Source organism: Embiotoca jacksoni, unplaced genomic scaffold (assembly GCF_022577435.1).
Source record: "Embiotoca jacksoni isolate LCO1_2020_lvr unplaced genomic scaffold, fEmbJac1.0.p SCAF_3, whole genome shotgun sequence".
In the NCBI taxonomy this organism is placed as follows: Eukaryota; Metazoa; Chordata; class Actinopteri; family Embiotocidae; genus Embiotoca; species Embiotoca jacksoni.
This window is the reverse complement of record NW_027185381.1, coordinates 10,570,653-10,593,794: the sequence shown is the minus strand read 5'-3', so window position 1 is coordinate 10,593,794 and position 23,142 is coordinate 10,570,653. Positions and strand designations below refer to the sequence as shown.

The following is a 23,142-nucleotide window of genomic DNA, read 5'->3' as shown; positions in this document are numbered from 1 at the left end:
TTGCCGTTTATTTCAATGTGAATCAACTCGTCCTATGTGTTCAGACAGCAGGTCTTGAGAACTGGTTTAGAGAGACCGTAGCCTGGCACTTATGGTCTGCTAGAAAAACGTCACTTAGATTAGATGTATGAAATCCGTTTAATAATCGTCTGCTTGGAATGTTTTGCTCAATCTTTACTTGCTTTACAATTGTATTCTACCAGGTTTCAGCCTTCCTATTCTCTGGTTAACCTTGATATCCTCTCTTGGTCTCAGGGATTTAAAAAGTGTACAGTGTTCTCCAGTTCTCTGTGAGAAGCAGAAAATTGAGAGGTGAAAACTGAGGCCTGGGAGTGCCGTGCCAGTCGCTGTGCCCTGGTGAGAACGAAGCGGGTGGCCTCGCTCGACGCAGGATAAAGCTGTCCAGAGGCTGCCTTCAGCATCCGTGTCTGTCTGCCAAGCACTGCTAGCATGTCCCAGGGCAGGCAGGGAGGACAAGACCGCTCAACAAGGCCTCTGCATTGAGTGCAGTCCATTTAAAATAACCTATGGATAAATAAATACGGGACCTAAGTTCACTATACAGTAATTGGCCAGGAAACCAACAGAGACAAGCTCATTTACAGTAAATGGATCAGCTTTGAGTCGTTGAAGTGCATTTGGCTCACACCGTGCCTTATAACGATTTGGAAATTTCAAGTGAGGCTGTTTAAATTTTCACACTGAAATGTCTTTTTTTTTTTTACTTGGAAAACAAAACAGCATTTGTGTGTCAGAGCACAAGTAAATATAGAATGATGTTAAATATAGTAACATTACAGCTTATAGATGATGTAAGAGCAAGTTAACACACAAGGAAAACAAGAGGAGGGTGACAAACTCTGATATTAGGCTACTTCAATTCAAGTGAAGTTTTTTTTTTTAATCCAAGGACATGTACAAATAATCTCTCTCTCTCACACACACACACACACACACACACACACACACACACACACACACACACACACAGTGGTTAGTCTGGCCAACCTTGTTGACCAACTGGCTTAGCTGTGGTTGCACGCTGGACGCAAAGCACTCATTAACGATTTGAGCCTGCTCTTCGCTTATGCAAACAAACAGCCTCAGCCCGTCATTACCGTAACACCATGTGTGTGTGGTCTTCTCAATCAGACCTCTATTGATTCTTCATATTTTGCAGAGGCTGAGGCAAAGCGAGTCGGCACGATTTGTCAAGTGAGTAACGGCTGTGGGGCACGCCGACTTGTGGCAGGTTTCGAAACGGTTCACACACTGGCGGCCACTTTTTTTTTTTAATCAGCCTCAAATACTGCGCAGTAGTTGTTGCAGCGGTCTGTTACACAGGCAATGCTGCGGCATCCCCTCAAGCCACAAAACATAAAACACCACAGTAGGTTTTATGTCGCGTGTAAAATACCATCATAACCGAGAGCGCTTACCCCCACTCCGGCAGCTCCACTTTCTGCCCTCAGACAGAGCTATCTTTACATGGACGGGCAGTGCACAGTGTGACTGCAAGCACTGTGTCTGTGTTGCTTGGCAGCTGGGCAGAAGTTTATGGTAATGTTTTGGGTGATAGGTCAGGGGCAGGAGGGTGGTGGTCACTGGTGGTGGCTGTGTGGGGTTTCAGGCCACGTCCAGCTGGCCTGGGAGCTGCCTCTGAGGTCAGGGGAGTGAGAGGGGGGCATCAGACATTGGGCAGCTTGTGGTTTGGGTTTGGGGGGCGAGTAAGGAGTAAGAAGCTCACCCCCCTTCCCTAGAGCCTGGAGCACAGGGCCACTGCAGAGAGTCAAGCACCCCACCATCAACATCTGCCAAGAGAGAAATGCTAATGTGGCAGGCACCTCATACGGCCAGGTCAAAGACTCAAGCTTTGGACTTGTTTTTCTGCTTTTTGAATCACTCTGAATCACATCTAGGGCGTGATCAAAGACACGGTTTAATCATAAGATTAACAACATTGAAGGTTTTCACTAGAAACAAGCTCCAACGTTATATAGATGAGTGTAAGAACACCCTAGTTCAGATGAGAGAGCTGTGCCAGGCACGAATCATTTCATCTTAGAAATACATTTTACAGGCAAAACGTCCAGTGGCAGATATTTCCTGTCTGAAAAATAATGATTTAATGTACCTGTGCTCTAGACTGAGTCTGGACAACATGCTTTTGTCCTGGCAGGACCTCCCCGACTCACTGTCTCCAGGAGCTTGACATTTATGGTTAACATCTAGTTGTAAATATGAAATCAGCCCCAAAGCACTACCTGAGGAGGATTATCATATATCAAGCAGCAGAAACAGAAACAGACAAATCTTGCAGCTACCTTCAGATCAAATAAATGCATGACGGAGGGGGCCGTGTTTGGGTAACCCTGGGCAGGAATTAGGTAATGTTCAGGATGTACGCCTCTTAAAGTGTGGAGCAGTGACCCTTCTCTGACATCCTGACTAAACAGTCCATTGTGCATTGTAGCTTAAAACCTGAACATCTGCATTTGGAGTTGGAAACCGAATTTAAAAGCTGTGAATTGACTTGTATTTAATACAATGGATGTGAAGCTGTGAACTCTCTTAATAGAGAAAGAACTACATCTGTAGTATCAGTAGAATCCAATTTAGTTTGTGATTGACCACAGAGTGTTTTGCCATAGTTGAGAACATATAGTAAACGTTATATGTTGTGTATAGATTTTAAACAGTATTAATAATAAAACTTTTTCCATATCCAACAATGCTGCAATTTGTATTCTTTAGAGGGATAAGGAGGTTTTAAACATGTTAACATAATTCTCAAAGCTCATTTATTTGTGACCGGACGCAGCACCCCACTCAGGCCGGATCCAAAATCAAATATTCACTCTAATCGCGTCAATTATTTTGGGTCTATGTTTAATAAGTCTACTGAAAATCCTGTGAAATTGAGGACAAATTACATATTACTTGTTACTTATTGTGGTGGCTCAATGGTTGCGGAAACATCATGCTGCTGTCAGTGTTGGTGTGTTCTCTCTCTATCTGGGTTGGTTCAGACCTTTTGTCTATTTGGACCAGGTCAGGTCGTCTTCAGGTCCAGCTAAGTGTGGATCCTCTGTCCCTGGAAAATTAATTGCAAACAAGACATATTGTTGAAAAAAAAACATTCAAAACATGGTCACTATACAAACTATAATATACATAAAAAGTAAAAAAAATAATCGGATTTGATTTTTTTACTTTTTACTTGTATTATTTACTTTTTAGAGTATATATATATATATATATATATTATTTTATTTGATGAAGACCTCTCGATCCTTCAACTGCTGATCTCATGTCATTCTCGAGCATACAGGTTTAATGTAGTGAAACCCGCTCTTAAAAATAAAAAGCGTCACATGTTAAGCCCCAGTAAACCACCGACCGAAAAGAAAACAGAGTGGATCGATTTTAAATTTCGTCTCCGGAGGTTTTATGAATAAAATGCTGCCTCTGTAGCAGAGCTGTTGAAAAATGTCTGAAGCAGAAGGTAAAGAGGAATAAAGAGCATTCCTGGGATGACAGTTATGATTGGTAGGTGTGAATGATTTGCAGAAAACTCTTCCAACTGCCCACAATACGACATTATAAAGCATGCCTCAAACGAACTGGCTGAAATGGCCCGTACAGTAACTCACCGTTAAAAAACCATTAAGAGGGAAAAGTAACTCTGCAAAAGTCATTTTTCAAGTGAGGTTTTCCAGGATAACAAACCTGAAGTTCTCATGTGAACAAACGGCCAAGCGATCAAAGTCCTGACTGCATCATAAAGGGACCATTATCAAACATACTTTAAAACCTCAAATTAGGTTCTTTTCAGCCAAATATATGGTTACATATGACATTAAGGGTTTTGTATAAGTTTGTTGAAACTCACATTCAATAGAAACGTCTCTGGACTTATTTAAAAAAAATAAGTTTTAGGTGTTTTAATTCTTCACTTTATTACAATGGTCAAACTGCACTCAACTGAGTGAAAGTGCAGGGTTGCTATTAAATAGTTATGTGAGGATGCTGATGGTGTCTGAGTGTGGACCACAGACAGAGTCGTTGTGCACACGCCATTTACTGTACACCGTGACTGGAAATGTATCTCCACAACAAAAGCAGGAAGTGGCTACAATTTAAGCCAGGATTTATGACATAATAGGGTGGGCCAATACAGGGACTGCGTACAACACATCTAAAAATAGATGTTGAACTCTGAATTTATATGTGAAATGAGGGTGTTTCTCTGGATGCAGAGTGTGTATGAGCTGGTTGCTTGGAACAGGAGGGTACAAATTCTTTGGAACTGGTGTGTGTGTGTGTGTGTGTGTGTGTGTGTGTGTGTGTGTGTGTGTGTGTGTGTGTGTGTGTGTGTGTGTGTGTGTGTGTGTGTGTGTGTGTGTGTGTGTGTACACGAATGTGAAGTAGGTGCAGTGTGAAAAGGATGAAAAACGGGACAGGAATACTGTTCTGTGTTGAGAGTGCAATTTAGCATGAATCAAAAGCAGCTTTCCTGGCTCTCGTTCCATATGCTGCAGTCTGCCAGGAAATGGGATTTTTTTTTCATATTTTTTTGCAGGTAAAGTCTTTGCAGAATGGAATCAGATGAGGTATTTTTTCCCTACCGAATGTTCAAGTGTTGGACGTTTAGGGCAGACTCGCTGGAAACAGAAGAAAGCTGAATTTTGGAGAGAGCAGGGGGGTCTGCCATATATTTGTCCCAGCCCCAAACCCTTTCTGGACCCCTTGCCGAATTGAATCATGACTGCTTGTAAAATACTGAGCCCTCTATTAAGTAATTCACCACCAACTGGTCTCCAGACTGGCCTGAAGTGATTCTACTAATCATCACCGCACATAGAAATAATTTATGGGTTTTATTCATGAGGAGAAATGCAAGTTATTCCATCCAGTAAAACAGTTAGGTAGGGCACCCACATAAATGACTGGGGATTTTGAAAGGACTAGATTCACTTTGATCATCTCATAAATACTAAATGTCAATATTTTAACAATTACAGTGTATGTACATTACAGTGTAGCTTTCTAAAAAATACTTTTAAAAACAGTTACTCAACATTTTAGCAATTGCCAAAATCAATACAACAATGACATGAGATGACTAATTTAAAAAGAGTGAACAAGCACTGGCTAATAATTTAGGTTTTCATCTAGATAATATTGAAGGTAAAGAATAGGCATGCTGCTGAGTTCTACCATGGCTGATAAGTAAAAATGATTACAAAGAGTGAAAACATTCAGCAATGTGCTTTAAAAAAAAAGTCTAAAAATAAACCTACAGGGAATGAAAAAAGACTAAATCTGGATTCATTGTCTGGACAAACTACCTGTCCACAAATAATTTAGAGACCATAACCCCTCAGAGCCTGTAGTCAGGACTTAATTTGTGATTGTTTTGACTAAAAATGCTGAATTTTTTGTCAGCTTTCCCTAAATATTATGATGGAATTTTGTACTCAAATTGTGGTGCTTAGCAAAAAATTGCAAGTTGAAGGAAATTTTTTTTGGCAACTACTACCTAAAAAAAATGCATATGTAATCACTTGCCTCAATAATGAGCATAGTGGCCATCACAGAAATGCTAGTCAAAGTATAAAATCAATTTAACGTTCCTCATTCTCATGGTAAGACAACATTTCCCATAAACCCTGTCACTTCTAGTTTTTGCAGTTGTTGCGTTTTTTTTCTGGTGAACTGGTACGTGGTTTGTTTGGATGCTGAGAGGTTGAAGAGCCTTGCTGATTGTGAATGTGAATGTTATTTCTTTTGATAAAGGAAGTTTTCTTTGGAAAGTTTTACTTTGTATTGTAATATCTTTAGCAGAGCTTCTGTAAGTACCTAATATGTGGAAAAATCATGGAAATTTTGCAAAATTGCAGGCTCTTGCTAACAAGCCAACAAACTCACAGTGGCAATGCTATGCTGCAAAGTTGAACAAATTTAATGTTTTCCATGTTCCCCGTCTTAGTATAGCGTGTTCGCATGATAGCATTTTCTATTTGGCACAAAAAACAAAGTGATGGAATTTTGTACTCAAATTGTGGCTGATGGGAATGTCATTAGTTTTTCAGGAATTTGGTCATAAACCAAACTACTGGACAAAGAAGCATTTGGACCTTGATGAAAGTCAAGAAATCACCAAAGTTAATGCAGTTCACCCTGAGGGGGACATGAGTGTCCGTCCCAAATGTTATGGTACTCATCCAATAATAATCCTTCCAATAATTGGATAGATTAAGTGAAAAGACATTTCACTCAAAACCACAAATGTGAGCTATGTGGTGCTGCTTGAGGAAACATGAGAGGATCACTGAAGTCACTGGGATTCATTCAGGAGTGTCTGCACGAAATTACAAGGTAATTCATCCAAAAGATGTTGAGATATTTCAGTTTGGACCAAAGTAGTGGACTGACGGTCTCACAGGCCGATATTGCCATTCACAAATGTGCTCTATCAGCATGGCTGAAAAAAAGGAGACTAAGTCTACAGAGATAAAGAAAGTATTATATTATATTGTGATAAAGAGGAAATAGTTTGAGGAGACATTTCTGTTCTTTTATTGAATCAGCAAAGGATGTTCTGCCGTCTTTCACAGGGTTTGTACAACTTTATGAGTCAAATTCAAGCAGTTTTCAAGCCTTTCAAGGTACCTGAAAAAATGTCCAGATTCTGGAAGCCTTCATCGTCACATAGCTTCAAAGATTTCCTTTATACCCACAGCAATCGATATATATATTTTCACTTTGCGTATTTTACCAACTGTTCAGGTTAATTTAGATGATGTGTTTTGACCATTAACTTAATGCTTGCTTATTTCTAGAATAAGGGATCAACAAAGGACGTCATCTAGCAATCTAGCAAAAACGAGTGAACACGAGAGAAACCTTTGAATCGTTGATGGTGTCAAAGAACAGACAGGTTTTAATATTCTCGGTATACACGTTAATTGTATTTCTGTAGGTTGTGCAGTGCGCCTTCCTTTCTGTAAAGTGATAACGAAACCCACCAGTTATCTAGTAACTGATGAGCATGTACACTAGTTAGCTGACCACCTTCAATGTACATGCATGCACACGTCAAAGGTCAGAGGGTGTGCAAGCATTCGTGACATCTAGTTCCCTTGTTAGTCGATCTATCTCCGTTCCACTTTACTCCACTTCTTGTGAAACGCAAGGAGACAATAAACAAATATGACGACTCAATTGTCTCCTTTTAAATACAAGAATATATTGACAATATACAGATTTTTGGTTTAGATGAATGACTGTGTAGATGAAACACTAGCTTGTTTTGAATATAGTCGTATATTTCAGTTTTCTATATTTCAAGCATTTTCCTAATCTTAAAAAGTCCGTGTGAGATTAATCATTCTCCAAACTTTCGAGACTTTGTACAAACCCAGCTTTCAGGTCATGACCCAGACATGAATCACAGGAACATTTAACTGGGTTGAGAACAATGTGCTGCCAGACCTAAACTGACTTCAAACTCAAATGAGAGACTCTCATGAACCCGAGTACACATAACATCCATTTTCACATTGACTGTTGTCTTTGGGTCTAGAAACATTTTATGCAGTTTGAACTAACAACATGTTTATATGGTACCGAACAGGATTGTTGAATGGACTTGCCAGCTGTGCGATTCAAGTTTCTCAGTTGGAGGAAAGTGCGGAGGTCAGAGTCCTCAGCTCAATCAAAATGAAACATGACAGACTGCAAATCATTTTACATAAGACTGCATTCTTTTAGCCATGTTACTGGAGTGTCAAGCACTTTGGTCCAGACTCAAATATCTCCTCAACTATTGAACAGATTGCCATGAAAATTTGTACAGACGTTCGTACTGCCCGGATGAAGAATCCTACTGATTTTGGTGATCCTATGACTTTTTCACTAGCGCCACCATGAGGTAAACATTTGTGGTTTAGTGCCTGACTGCAGCAACAAAAAACACTAGTCTTTTTTTTATTAAAGTGCTTGTGTCTTGGAGTAAATGTGAATTGATATATTTATCATGATGTGCCAGACATACACAAAATCACAAATAAAGTAGCTAAAGGAAAAAATATGAAAGAAATGTACCATCTAAAATTGTAAGGTATTACATTATATATTAAAAAAAAAAAAAAAAACTCCACTCCTTGTTGCGTACACTACCACACTGAGGCATGCAGCCATCTGTCAATCAATGTGATACTAAAAATACATGCTCTATAAGCCACATGAGACCACTGAGGTTTAACATGTACATTTATTCTGTTTCCACTAAAATTACTGGAAGCTCAACATCTAAACATACCCAGTAAACCTGGGATTGTAAACAGCTGCCTCAATGCAAAGCTCTACTCTCCTTATTAGCTGAATATCAGAGATACCTCAGAAGCCACTGTAACCATTTGGCGGTGAGCTGGTTTGCTGAGGCAGAGTGGAGGTGAATTGAATGGTCTGCAGTGAGAGGCTGTGGGTTGGGTTTCTCTGAGGTTATGGTCATTCTCCCCTGGGAAAGTGGTTAGGCCTGGCTGTTTACTTTGGAGTAACCCTGCCCCTTCCCTTATACTGTTCACTCTCCGCTTGGTAACCCATGATTACCTATGATGGTGCACACCTGTCATTTCTGACCTCTTTCTGAAATAATTATTACAACACGTTATTTTGAAAGTACGGCGAAAATGATTTGAAATTGATCAAAAATATAAATCTTTGTTGTGTGGTGGTTTGGATGTTGCATGGGCAGCAGCTTCACGTCACAGCAGGTGTGTGTGAGGGGTTTGGAGGAGGGAGGGAGGGAAGTGAGGGCTGGGAGGTTGGGCAGGGTGTTAGGACTAGACTTAATGGGTAGGGGCTGAGGTAGTGAATGCATCTTCACCCAAAGAGGAGTTTGACTTTCTCTCACACAGGCTCACTCACAGTGCTGGACTGAAACCCCTCTCAGCTCTGCTCTCCAGCTCTGACCACCAGAGATGATGCTTCAGTGTTCTTCTTCATGAGATTACTGCAGGACTGAGCGCAGGGGCAGCTCTGCAGCTGATGGGCTGCTGCTCTTTCTATCTTTATCCCTCTTTTAATTTGGACACTGGGAAGAAATAAATAGCTCAACACACACTGTTGGGAGGCAAAATGAATGGAGCAGACTTGGAGGGGATTTCCCCAGGCTGCATTTACGCCAATGGATCCGGACATGAATTCTGAAGCGGGACAAATTGTATTTGGCATAATAATTTTTATTATTATTTTGTGAATTTTTGTCAGAAGATCATCTATTAAGAGATTTTTGTGGATTTTCACTGGAAAAAAGTCCAACCATGTAAGTTTCTTCTTGATTTCTAGTTTACTGTTGACTGCCTTTGGAGACCTAAGTTACCCAAGAACTGTTGCAGTTTTCACATGAAATCTACAATAGAAAAGCAGACAAAGAGCTAAGTATTAATTGATAAAATAAAGTGTTGATTAATCCATAAAAGTGACTGATAATATTTATTGTTTTCTTCAGATCTTTGGCTCAAGGATGTGCTCTGTAGTAATGCTTCATCAGTGGATGGCTGTGTTCTTGCTGTGCTCCCCAGTGACTCTTGATGGGAGACAAGTCGATGCACTTAGTAACAGAACGTGAGTTATTTTCATGTTTAAATACAAAACATTAGAAAAATATTTAAAGGGAATGAAATCTTTAAAGACGGGCTCATTAGTAAATAAAAAAGATGAAAGAAAAGCTTTAAGAGATTTCTTGTGTGGATTAAAAAAAACACCACTACAGTTAACTGGACATATCAAATTAAGGTAGCGGAGGTTTTCTGTGTTTTAGGTCTGTTTTAAGCTCAGACCACTGATAGCTCTCTGACTTGTTTATGCTGCCACCTACTGTACTGAGGTTTCCTGAAGCCTGACCTTAAATTTCAGCTGCCACTACTTCTAAAACTAGTTCATGCATAAACTCAGCGCTGTGGTGTTCAATGACATTTCATTGGAGTGTTCAATGACAGTTAACCGAAGAAAAGATAGTGATGAAGAGAAATCAGAGAGCAACAGAGATTAAAACTAATAGTCTGAGAAAAATGACCTATGTGGTGCCTTCACCTGGTTTCAGGATGGTCGTATCCCAATCGCACCTGTAGCTTTTTCACCACTGTCTTTCTGTTTCTAACACATGTTGTGTCACTTTTTGTGGTAAGGAGGAGGTCAGTAAGCCACGCCCAGTTGATGCATGACAAGGGCCGCTCCATACAGGAGTTCAAGCGCCGAATGTGGCTGCAGGAGCTACTGGAGGAGGTGCACACGGCCGATGAGCGCACACCACCTGTGCAGAGCAGAACCCCGAGCCAAACCTTCAGTGGAAATGCTCTACACCAGAAGCCCCCCGGGGCCACCAAGGACCTCTCTGACAGGTTCAGGCTGGACAGGGAGGGCCCCAACCTCCCCCAGGAGACCAACAAGGCTCTGGCTTATAAGGACCAGCCACTTAAAGTGGCGACCAAGAGGAAAAAAAAGGTGAGGTTAGGGCGGCGTAGAGAGAACGACAAGAAGAGGAGGAGAGCACGGTCTGTCGTAACACAGGGGCCATGAAGGACGCAGCCCCCTGCCTGAAAGACCCCCAGTACCCTTTATATGGTACTGCACACGACACTGACACACACTGACCGAGGTTGGACAGACTCGGACTGGACCCGACTCAGTCACGTCAGATTATGGCCCCGAGGTTGTGCTTGTACGATAATATTTTGCAACTTTTGTACATTTGTGTTAAAACAATCTCACACTTCTTGGATTTTCACCATCACGTCTTCATAGGTCGATATTTATTTGGAGAATCTTTACACCGCTGTAACCCTGATTTACTTCAAAACAATGGTATATAATGTAAATTCTAACCAGCTGTGTGCACGAGTAGAGCATAGGGGGAAGTATTTATTTCCTACTGTATATACAATAACTTCACAAAAAATGGGAGGCTGAGTGGTCTGCTTTTGTTTGGCTCTGTGTGTTAACTATCACGGACTGAAAGTCACAACAAACTGTTCAGTGAATACATCTGTTCAAATGGTTCTGCCATAATTTATTTCACTTTGAAAATGTATATTTATTTTGTGAATGTATCACAGCGCTGCTGACTAAATTCCATAATGCACTTTAGTGACATCCTGTAAATGTTCTTATGTGGTTGCGTCTTTTTGATGGTCCTGTTTTCTTTTCCCTCCTTGGACTTATAACTTATTGGATGCATCATCAAACCCACTCCCTTCCTTTTACATAATAGTTTATTCTTATAGAATAAGCCCGAGTGAGGGGCTACCAGACTCATACGATGTTCTGCACTTGCACTGAGGGCATACTGTACAGGTTTCCAGTAATCAAACATTAAATATGTAGCCATTAGATATATTTTGATTCATGGTGTCTTTATTCACCAGCCGTACATAGTTCAAGACAGGCAGGGCAAAACTCATTTATCAAGTAACATTTGTCAGGTCAAATTAATAGAAATCAATCAGCAACTACTATTTTGATTATTGCTTGATCCTTTCAGTTGTTTATCAATATTTTTTAACAGAATGCTTTTTTAAATGAAATCTCTTTGGATTTTAGACTGAGACTTATGTTAGTTGCAGCACTAATGTCAGATTAGTTAGACATTTTTCACTGTCAAATAACTACATGTACTTTATATTTTAGGTATTTGTAGTCACAGGAGGAACTGACCGCTAACTTTGTTAGAAAAGAGGTTGAATGGCAATACACTGAATGCTGTTCTACATCGAAGACCTGTAGTTGTTATGAAGGAGACTGCAACAGTTATCTTTATCGTCCATTAATTAGCTGAGTATTTCAAGACTGATGAAGTACTTGGTTCTGTCGACATGTCAGTGAAAGACCACAAGAGCCGAATGTGACTTCTTCAAACTCCTTATTTTGTCCAAACAACAAACCAGAATCCAAACATATTCTGTTTACTGTCATAAGACAAAAAAAGCATCAAACTTCACATTTGAAAATGTGGAGGAAGGAAATAATTGTCAATATTGCATAAAAAGACAACTATCAAAACAATTATTTATAAAAAAATTTGAAAATGTTTTTGTTTATCACTTAATTGATGGTCAATTAATTTCAGCTTTAATAAAATTACTACAAATCAATACAACAACAGTGATTGCAAAGCTGATTAATCTGCAACATGTTTAGTTACTCATTTTCCCCTGAACTCTTAAGTTAATAAGGAATAAACCTGTATACACACAACCCGGGTTCAATCAGCAACAACTACCTGCTATGCTGAAAGGTCTTTGAGCCAGTCTCTACACTTCCTGTATCAAAAAGGACTTCCTGCTCTGAGAAATGAATTGGTTGAACATTTGGGTCAAAACTGGGTTTTAAAATGAATCATAAAGGTGATAGTATAAAAACATGTTTTTGTTGATTTTCTTTACTTGGACAGGACACAACAGAGCTGTTTATGTCCCACTTGGGAACATGTGGCATTTTAACAGCCACCGAATGAAAGACAGAGAGAGGTTAGCAAATGCATCAACGTCAGCTATATCCTGTGCTAAGAGGAGCAGTGTACACCATAGACCATTAGCTGACACAGAGTCATAAATGCGGCGGAAAGCCTGATAAAGCCACCGTTAGGAGCCTGCAGCTCACGCTGGAGAAATCAATCAAACAAGGGAGAGAAGCATTAATATCTCCATAGAGGGGGAGGAACAGAGAACATAATCAATGGACTGTTTTCTTTCTTTGACGAGTGATCATCTTATGATGGTTAGTGGTGTTGATTTTAAAATATTGCTCATACAGCATGAATATAAACCAAAAACAACATCTTCATACTGTAGATAGAGGGGGAGAGCTGACAAGTCAAAGCTGTAACAAGTCAGGAGAGGTCACTACATGGGTAACACTTTACTTTAACCCTCTATTATTTAAAATTTAATAAGACCAGCATTATAAAACAATAATGAAATGGTTTATAACACATTGCAGAGCAGTTGTAAAGAGACCTAAGTACATTTGTAAGTATTCAATGTCTTTTAACAACTATAAGTCCTCCTCCTCATAAGTGGTGTATAAACAATTAAGGAAGGTTTGATAATATGGTTTGACATAGTTGTAGTTATGTAGTTTTAATACAAATTTAAAGTAGCCTGTCAATTACTTTTTCCACATTTAGAAAAAGTTAATATGTAACTGTTACGATAGAATAAAACACACCACAAAGCTGTTATCAATCATGTTATCAATGATATATAAATAGATCTAATCAGTTTCCCTGTAGATTTTTTTTTCTCTATAGACCTACTACACTACCTTTTTGCTTTTTTAGGTGTTCGAACCTCTACTCCTCCTATTTGGTGTGTTTTTTACAAAACATGGGGGTCCAGTTTAAGATTTCTTTTCTATCATGCATCTTATTTGAGTTATAAGAAAAGTCATCTGCAGTGATCCGTTTTATATCACCCAGCAATGGTTGTTTTGCGTTGTTTTGCCACAGCTGAAGGGGAAGCAATAGTTGCGACTGGTGCCCGCAAGAAAATAAAAGGTTATAAAAAAGAACACAGCCAGATAAGGGATTAAGGTAACAAAAAAAAAAAGCAATCGACAGCGAGTGCAAATATGGAAAGTCATTGTTGGAGAGCGCTGAAAGAAGAGACGGACTGAGAGCAGATGCGATGTCTCCTTATTGCTCTTCACCAGGTTTGTATTTATAAAACACTTGGAGTAGGCTATGTACAGTAAGTATAACGTTTTTGTAATTACCCTCGCTGTCAGTCAATTAGATTGATATCAAAGCACCTTAAAGAAAAAGACACAAAACAGCCTAGTCTTCGTAAAGCTCTAAAGAGAAGGTTATGACAGAAGATCTAAAACTGAAATGTGTTTTAGTACTTAAAACCACAAAAATATCTTCCTACGGATATCAAGACTGAGAAAAAAAACACTATACAAATTTAAAATGTGGGGTCTTTAATAAACCCTTAAAATGTCCTAATATCTGTTTACAACTACATGCACAGGACGCCACTGTTGTCTCAGCAGCTGGCCAGAGGTCATTTCTCTTTAAACCTAATCAACCAGAATCAATTTGGTCCAAGTAATGTTTGCCTTTCTTCCCTCCATATTCAGCAATTACACTTTGCAATGAGTCCTAAGAGGCTGCCACCTCTCCCTTGTCCAGTCCTTTTTAACGGGATAGAAACCAGTAAAAGAGAATTTTCCAGTTTACGTTATGAGGATGGTTCGCTCTCAGACACGAGCTAGAAGATACAGCTGAGAAACAACAATGGTGAGTGTTTCAAAATGATCAATCTGACACCATTTTAAAGTGTTTTCAACTGTACTTGTTAACTACTCTGTCTAGTGAACATGTAACTTTGAGTAAGTGGGAGTTTTGTCTCAATATTATTAAAAGTACATTTTGCTGGTCAGTAGTGAGCCATACTATTATCCGTATACTCTTCCCCTTTTGTTTTTGTTATATTACATCATATATAGTTATATACGTTTCTATAACTCATGGGTTTACAAATTTACTCTTTCACAGGAACTAGCAAACAGAGCTGTAACTAGGGAATATTGTTTAATGTGTCAGTTATTTATTAACTTATTTTTATTTATTGATTATTAAATAAGATTATGTTAATCTCTTGTTTTGTCTATAAAATGTAAGAAAAATTTAATAATGTCTCATAACAATCCATAACCCAAAAATGTGAAGCAAAGAAAAGTATCACATGATCTCAGTTGAAAAGCTGTAAGCAGCTAAAATTTGAAATGACCAATTGATACATGATTTGTTTTCTTTTTTAAAACAATCTGACAGGTGATGTGAAGCCGGTGAAAACATGTCTGTTCCAAATACCTATGGGCTGATCTTTGCCTGCACGTGCGGTGTGATCCTGGGCATTGGGCTGTGTGCCAACCTGCTGGTCTTCTCTTTGTTTGCCAAGTACAACACCTTGCGTAAGAACCGCCTGGACATCCTCCTACTCAGCATGACTCTGGCTGACTTCTTAACCCTCCTGCTCATCCCCTTCACCCTCCACTCCGCTGTAAGCCACTCCTGGCCTCTCGGTGACACCTCCTGCAAGATCTACCAGTTCCTGCTAGCCTTCAGCCTGGCAGCTAGCACCTACTCGCTGTGCGCTGTGTCCATGACCCGGGCAATGATCATCACCAACCCCTACCAGCCGCCCACCATGGATTTGGTCATCCTCATGTTTGTCCTGGTCTGGGCTCTCAGCTTCTTTATCAGCCTGCCTCTGCGAATGTTTGCCAACAAAGAGAGCTCAGGCCCAAGCCTGGTAAACTTCACCTTCTGCCTTCCAACCATTCATGAGCACCACTACCAAGTGGTCCTAAGCCAGTTTGTACTTTACTACTTTGTTCCAATACTGGTCATCGCCTTCAACTATGTCCGCCTGGCTCTGTTTCTCCACAAGAGCCCTGTGATGTCAGTGTCCAGCGCCAGGAACACCCGCAGAGCCTCTGTCATGGTGTTCCTGGCTGCTGGGACCTTCTCGATGTGCTGGCTCCCTGGTTATGTGCTGGAGCTCTGTGTGTACCTGGGCTTGTATCGTCATGGACCGGCTTGGGAGATGTTCTACTTTATCTGTACCGTGCTCCAGTACCTGCACCCCTGTATCAACCCAGTGCTCTATGTGCTGCTGTCGAAGCGCTATCGCCACAGGAGGGCAGCCTGGCTCTTTAACTATAACAAGAACAGAGTGCAGCCGCAGGTCATCAGTGTCAACACTGACAGCCTTTAAATTCAACTGATTTGTTTGCGCATCATGAGCTGTTGACACTTTTTTTCCAATTACTGTTGGACAAAAATAACTGTTTTTGTGGATGTCTTTTCAGGAAGTTAGTGGCTACTTTCAGTAACTCAGTTTTTCTATTCAAGTTTGTGGTATAAATATAAAAACAGCTGGAAATAAAAGTGAACAACACAAGACTTCTTTATCCACTGCACCCCTCCACCCCCACCCCCACCCAAAAAAGCAGGAATTTCTAAATGTTTTATCTCTTTTTGTAATTTATTTGTTAGTGAAACTGTGTAAGCCTACTCCCATTAACTCATCACTACCAACCTAAACCTGCAGAATTAAGAGTAATGTGATGACCACCTTAATACTGCTGCAATTTTATATGTATATTCTTAAAACATAATTACAAATGTGACTTGATTTGGGAAGTGCATTAATTCAATTTACAGTTTTAAGTGTTATTGCTTCTTTTCTTTTTAATGCTGCAGATATTTTTGTCTCTTAGACCTTTTATTTTGTTTAACATACTAAAAAATGATAACAAGCCTTATGAATCACTTTGTGGCATTTTAATGCCTCTTGTGTACCAGTTTATTCACAGGATTTCTTCTATTCCCACACCATCATTACGAACATCCTTTTTTATGAAATGCTTTTTATCTTCTCAGACAACTGTAATTAGATATATTAATAATTGTTTAATGTGGGTAAATGATTTGTCTAATGAATTAGCTGATGTTGTAAGCATACAAAATAAGTGTGTTTCATTAATGCAAGAATATCTTTTTGTTATGGTGAGTAACTGAGACTTTATCTTTTCTATAACAGCACCATTGTCACACTTTCCAAATGTTTGGATATTCAGTGAGGATAAAAGTCAGTGATGCTGGATTAGTGCTGTCAGCAGTCAGTCTGTCCCTTCACCTGTCCCGCCACCAAGACAAAGTCCTGAACATATCCTCTACAGGACCGGAGAGCGTGTCTATCTGACGATGTGCTCATTAAGTGTAATGAAGGCGTGGTTGTACTGATTTGTACTCCAGAGTAAAGCTAGTCTCAATTCACAGTGCACTTATTCTTCCAAAAGCAGTAAATCATTCAGTGAGTTTTGCTACCTTGTCGGAGGAAGGCCATTAAATGTGAGCTGTACGATCCACTAGCATTACACTACAGAACGAGTAATGAAAAACCGTGGGGGAAGCTGCCACCTGTCTCCTTCATACCACGGAAGTGAGCCATCAAAATGACATCTCAACAACCAAAATCTCGTGTGAGTCGTCCGAAATCTCACACCAGACAGACGAAGACTCTGATCCCTAACAATGCGATTACAATTGTTCGAGGGTATCACTTGAGATTTGATATATTAAATTTAACATTACAACAACAAGATGCTGACTAAAGAAATGGTGAGGCACCACCACTAATATCGATAATTGTGATGCAGGAATTGTAACTATATGAGCGAAAGCATTCACAAACTGTAATTGAGGACTTGTGCTGTAAGTGTGATGTTGTTTTAGATATCTTTAGGCTATTTTCACTTTTCATCTTGTAAATACAGGTGTTCTTCTTTTTAATTTAACTTAGATTTTTCCTCAGAGTAGTTTCACTTCTCAGGAATATTTAGTTCAGTAGGTTTTGTGCTATCACAGGATTTTGTGGCGACACTGGATGTATACCCATGTGAAATAAGGTCATGCAGTCAGCTTTGCACTGGGGGTTAATAATGTGCCTATTACACAATCAAACAGTACCAACTGTAATTATTTTAGGGATGACTGCTCCTTTAAAAAATTAGCTCAATCCCTCAGGAGCTGTTGGCTGCCCACTGGGTGGATCAACAGCAGCACCAACAGCTTCTGCGTGACATTCTTTGCTCACCAGCAGCACAAACACATCAAATAAGAGCACACACCTGTGCTCACACTCCTGTCTCAGGCAGCCACTAGCCTACAGTTTGGAGCGGGAGAGGAGAAGGCAGAGGGCAGCGTGGCCTGTGTTGTAGTTATACAGAAAGCAAAGGGATTGGAAAAGGGAATAACAAGGCTGGCTGAGTTCTGGCGGCCGTTGCGGTAATAGGAGACCACCTGCCCCACCCTCCGTCAGCTCGCCCCCTGACTTTTGCCCTTCTCTTTAGCATAGAGCAAGGGCAGCTGGCCTGACTTGTACAGACCGGTCAGACCGATAGCCAATCAGCATATCAGATATGTTGGGGCAATAAAAAACACGTACTCAGACGCTTCAAGTAAAATTATTAAATGTACGCCAGTGTAGAGATTGCTCAGCAAAGGGAGTCCTGTAACCACATTTACATATTACAAAAATGGATTATCCATAAACAATTAAAGCAACCGTCATCTCATGACTGTTGACCGTGAAATGCAATGCAATCAATTATCAAAATAGCTCTAGAGCTGCTAGAGGACGCTGACATGTCCCAGGCACAGGTACTTGGAATCCAAATGAAGTCTCTAAATGAGTTTTTTTAGTCCAGTTGATGCGATTATACTTCATATGTAATATATACTCGAGTCACACTAATATTTTGCCCCTCCTCGTCTATGTAGGAGAGTTGGACAAAATGTTAGAAACACCTTTAAATGTAAAAGGGCTGCCCCGTGAAAGTCAATGAGTTAAATCATCTGTTGGCGACCCGTCAGCGATTGAGATTATAGGGTGACTTTACACATTATTGACGGTTGAAACGACCCGAGCAAAGCTGCCGCCCAGCGCTGAGGTTAAGGTTCTGAGTGGCGGGCCAGAACTCGGTGTTACCACGTGGACACTCTGCATCGGCCTCCACGTGCACCTGAATGTCAAGTCCATCCGTCCTCAGAACAGGTCACTGGCAGTGTGTTGAATAGGTGGAGAGTGTGGAAGAAACAGGGAGGGAGGCCCAGACTAGAGTGTCGTTGACCACAACACCCAATAGTTTATATTAAAAAAATGAACTAATAGTCAAATCATTGTGTTGAACAGCCAAATCCAATTTGACAAAATTCAGAGCCAGTTACAACCCAACAATGTAATCAGATTTAATACGACACAGTCCAGTAAACCACAACCACCCACTATGAGATGTCAGTAAGACTTTCTCTATCAAAGGCTCATCAATTATTTGACTTTTAAGTCTTGCGTAACACTTGGTCAGATGCATGTGGGTCAATTCAGAAATGGTAGACGGATAATTTTCTTTCTCTGATGACTTTTAGTGACACAGTGACATCAAAATGTACAAAGATACAAACTATTCTGTTCTGTGGACTTGCCCATCCTCAAAGTTTGTTGAGTCAGCACTTTCCTCAGGAGAATTGTATAAAGTTGATAGTACGTGAATGTTTGCCAGCGATACCTCTGAGTCAGGAAAACCCAGCAGAGCACGCAATTAAACATTTTCTATAATGGCTGGAGGTTTCCCGAACAGCTACACTGGAGCTCCTGCCAGACTGTGATTGAATTATTCTGTCAGTTTAAACTCCTTAATGTGGTCACTACATGAAGCAACCACTCCAGACAGATTGACATTTAATAATTTAACAACAATAACAACTTATTCATCGTTATCTTGTAAAATCAGAGTAGAGTGAACAATCTGGTGTGTTTGAAAAATGTTGGCACAGTTTAATCATTCATTTGCTCAATGAAAAAGATAAATATTTGCATTACAGATGTAATGTTAGTTTATGTACAGCAGTACCTTGAATGTATTACCATGAATCTCTCTGCTAAAAGCTAAACAGTATGGTTTGCCTTTAGGGAAATTACTGCATTAATATTGCTCCTGATAATGAACACATTAAATGTTAAAAATATGCAACAACTGAGCGTTTGTAGATTTAAACTCCTCCAGCACCTCACTGAACAAATAGGAACAACTGCATCGGTCTTTGTCTATCACCTCCAGGGTGTACAAGCTGAAAAAACAAGAGGTAGTCACTGCAACAACATGACGCCTCCAGATATATATTTTTAGTTACAGTTTCATTCTTATTCCTCGGTATTATGTCAGTAAAAACAGTAAAAATTGGTGTGTTGAGCTAGACCAATTCATTGACCAGGTTATTACACTCACGGAGCACTTGATCAGGAACACAACAATAATACTGGATGGGTGGGGCCTCCCTCTGCTCTCAAAACAGCCTCAATTGTTGGTGGATTCCACAAGATGTTGTAAATATTCCTTTGAGATTTTGGTGCATGTTGACATGATTGCATCACATAATTTCTGCAGATTTGTCAGATGCACATTCATTCTGCAAATCTCCCGTTCTACCACCTCCCAAAGATGCTCCACTCTATTCAGAGCTGCTGACTGGGAAGACACTGAAGTTGAGTGAACTGAGACGACTTCTGCTTGGTGACATGTTGGAAGTAGCCTTTAGAAAGTGGTAAATTGTGGCCATGAAGGTATGTATGTGATCAACACAATACTCAGCCAGTGGCATTCAAAACATGATTAATCAATACTGAATCGATACTTAAACCCATACAATCTTCTGCTGTTTGTAGCCCATCTGCCTTAAAGTTTACGATTTATGCAGCGCACTGCTGCTACACGACTAGCCATTAGGTATACAAATGATCCTAATAAGTGCTCGGTGAGTCTATATTGGCCGATGCGAACTAATTGCAGATACATTGTGAGTCAGTAAGAAATCGCAGCGTAAACTTGATTTAAGGTCATTTAGACACAATGTTTCCGTTTGTCCATCAGAAAGCGATGACAAGTTGATTTTTAAACTATTAAATCACATGCTCAGCAATTGTCTGTCACGGTCACAATTAAAAACGAACTACAATAAATCTAAGGGGTCCATGTCAAGATGGTTGTTATATATTATTGTTAAATAAAAATACTATTAGCAGGCACCTATTCAGATTTATTTTACATCCAATCATGCGCTCAGTGAGGGCACACTAAATATTAGAAACACTAAGGAAATGCAATACAACACAACATCCACCTAAAATCAACACTGAATATTCTGAATTTAATAATTCACTTGCATCTGAGTGTACTCTATAGATCCAAACATTAGTTCACAGAAAACATTCAAACATATGTCCAAAATCTATCCATGTGTGACGAAGGGTGCAGAATAACCATTATGTAATCTTCTTTTCGAGTTAATTATTCCCAAACCAATTTCCCTCTTGGCCAAGATTTTTAAGATTGTTTACATCCTAAAACCAATTCAAGACACCAAAAAAGGCCAAAGAGACAACTGCACCGATTATAAACAATAACAAACCTCAAAAGGCCACAAACAAATATCCAAAAATAACACCTTGTGTGTCTGTGAACAACACACACTGACAACTTCCTATTCCTAAACAGTCCTATTGTTCAGCACAAACGGCTCCATTCAGGACATCAAATTGTGTCCCATTCACCCACTACAAGCACAATACCGTGTTTTTCATACAGAGCAGAAGTTACACCATCAGGAAAGATATGGAGCCTCACTTGCCGGTGCCGGGAGGACACCACTGTCCCATATGTGGAAGTAAAGTGTTCACTGAGTCCTGAAAGTACAATAGCTGGTCCCCCTGTCTTTTCTTAGTCAATAACTTTACAACAGTTTTCCACTAAAGTGCCACACACCAACACTGCCAGCTTAACGCGACATTAGTCACGTGATACGACCGTACTGACCTCTACATATTCCTTTATACAAGGGTGTTTATCTTTTCAAATTACTCTGTTACAACAATATTATACGGCAACATCAATTAACAAGTGAATGTAAGGCCAATGCATAGGCTAACTACATTTAGTGAATTCCTCTGAGACCACATTCTTGACACTGTCCATGAGTTAAGCAATGTACATAGCTGACAGAAAATAGTTGTGGCTACACACTGTAAGATCAGAGGGCTCTTGCCATGAGCTAATCATTCCATGTGCCATATAGGCAAGTGTTGAAAGAGAGTTGCCTGTTTATTTATAGGAGTCTCTAAGGTTCCACCGCGGAGGGCTGCTCTCTGAGCTGGATTCAATTACAGCTCTGGTGAAAGATGAAAATACAGCATCTATACAGACACAAACATCAGTATAAATTCTTAATATGAATGTATTGGCCAAGTGTATTGTGCTGTATTTACAGTAGTTATTTTCTCCCTTACTCAAATATAGATCGCAAAAGCAAAATAAAATGATTAAGAATACATTTTGAATATTAAAGTCAGGGTTCTTATTTATTTTAGAATGTTGACTGACATGTCATCAGAATGCAAAGCTGCACTTCCAATACTATACAAATATATAACAATTGTTATGGTAACAGACTCCTCCATAGCATATTTCCTCAGCATGTGCTGTCATCATCCCAAAACCAGTTAACCAGTGCCTATATGTGAGAAACCCACAAGTCCTCTGTTCTCATAGCTGCTTCATTAGCTAGCTTTAAAGAAAAACAACAAAATGAATAAATCCCCAGCAGCACTTTAAAAGAAGAAAGAGAAAGCTGAAGAAAAAGAGAAGGAAAATAGCCACTGCGCTTTCAATTGGACTCGTTTGAGAACGTGAGGGAGTAATGCTCGCTATATTAGAGAGGACGCACAAGTTAGAAGATTTCTATGCTGTGGATTGAGAAATACTATCAGTCACATGGCAGCAACTTGCAGTCCAGATGGTCAGCAACCGGCCCCAGCCTGACCTAATATCACAGTTCAGCAGTCTGTTTACATTGTGGAGCTCACTGTAACTTGTAGGGACATGGCAGGCGAAGTGCAAAGAAGGAAAATGTTGGATTTGACACTGAGTAAACTGAGCTTCAGAACAAGTGAGGCCTTGTAAGTGCCAGAGTAAATACGGTTCTTCCTATAAAGAAAATAATCAGAAAAAGGAAAATCTGCACTTACCTCAAATGATTCTTGACATTATTTGTACAGGCAGAATGTTTTTGATGATTTGGCTGAATCTTCAACAGTTTGCCAAGAAAATAAACCAGTCAGGATGTACAATAGAGCCAGTAGAGTAACTGTGTGTGACAGAAATGGCATAGATATGTCAATCAGCACTTATTAACCTTTCTTTGGTGGTTCATGTGTTAAAGTCCCTTCACAGTCACATTGATAGGCTTTAGGTTGAGATGAGTTTATGTTGCAAGTGTGAAAAATGAACAAATCGTAGAAGATGATCCAACTATTCGTGTGTTCCTCATGGACCCAGTCATCAAAGTCTCAACCAAAGCAGTGTGCTGGAATAGAGATTAGCAGCTAATACTTTGTCATTTTATGTCCCATTTTATGCTGTAATATTTGGGACATTGTAGATAAACAAAACAATTATGGAGCCGGGGAAGGGAGACTTTTTCCTCAAAAAATATACCTCTTTAATCTCAGAGAA

At 39.8% G+C, this 23,142-nt stretch overlaps 2 protein-coding genes across 2 annotated transcripts; both read left to right on the top strand.

Annotated features, from left to right (window-relative positions):
• Positions 1-9,207: 9,207 nt before the first annotated feature.
• On the top strand, positions 9,208-11,323 carry pthlhb (parathyroid hormone-like hormone b). Its single transcript, XM_069162953.1, has 3 exons — positions 9,208-9,331; positions 9,518-9,633; positions 10,197-11,323. The coding sequence occupies exons 2-3, from the start codon at positions 9,533-9,535 to the stop codon at positions 10,585-10,587; spliced, it is 492 nt and encodes a 163-aa protein (XP_069019054.1). The 5' UTR covers positions 9,208-9,331; positions 9,518-9,532; the 3' UTR covers positions 10,588-11,323.
• A 3,541-nt stretch (positions 11,324-14,864) lies between these two features.
• Positions 14,865-15,788, top strand: LOC138205835 (galanin receptor 2a). Its single transcript, XM_069162131.1, has one exon. The coding sequence runs from the start codon at positions 14,865-14,867 to the stop codon at positions 15,786-15,788; it is 924 nt and encodes a 307-aa protein (XP_069018232.1).
• The last annotated feature ends 7,354 nt before the right edge of the window (positions 15,789-23,142 follow it).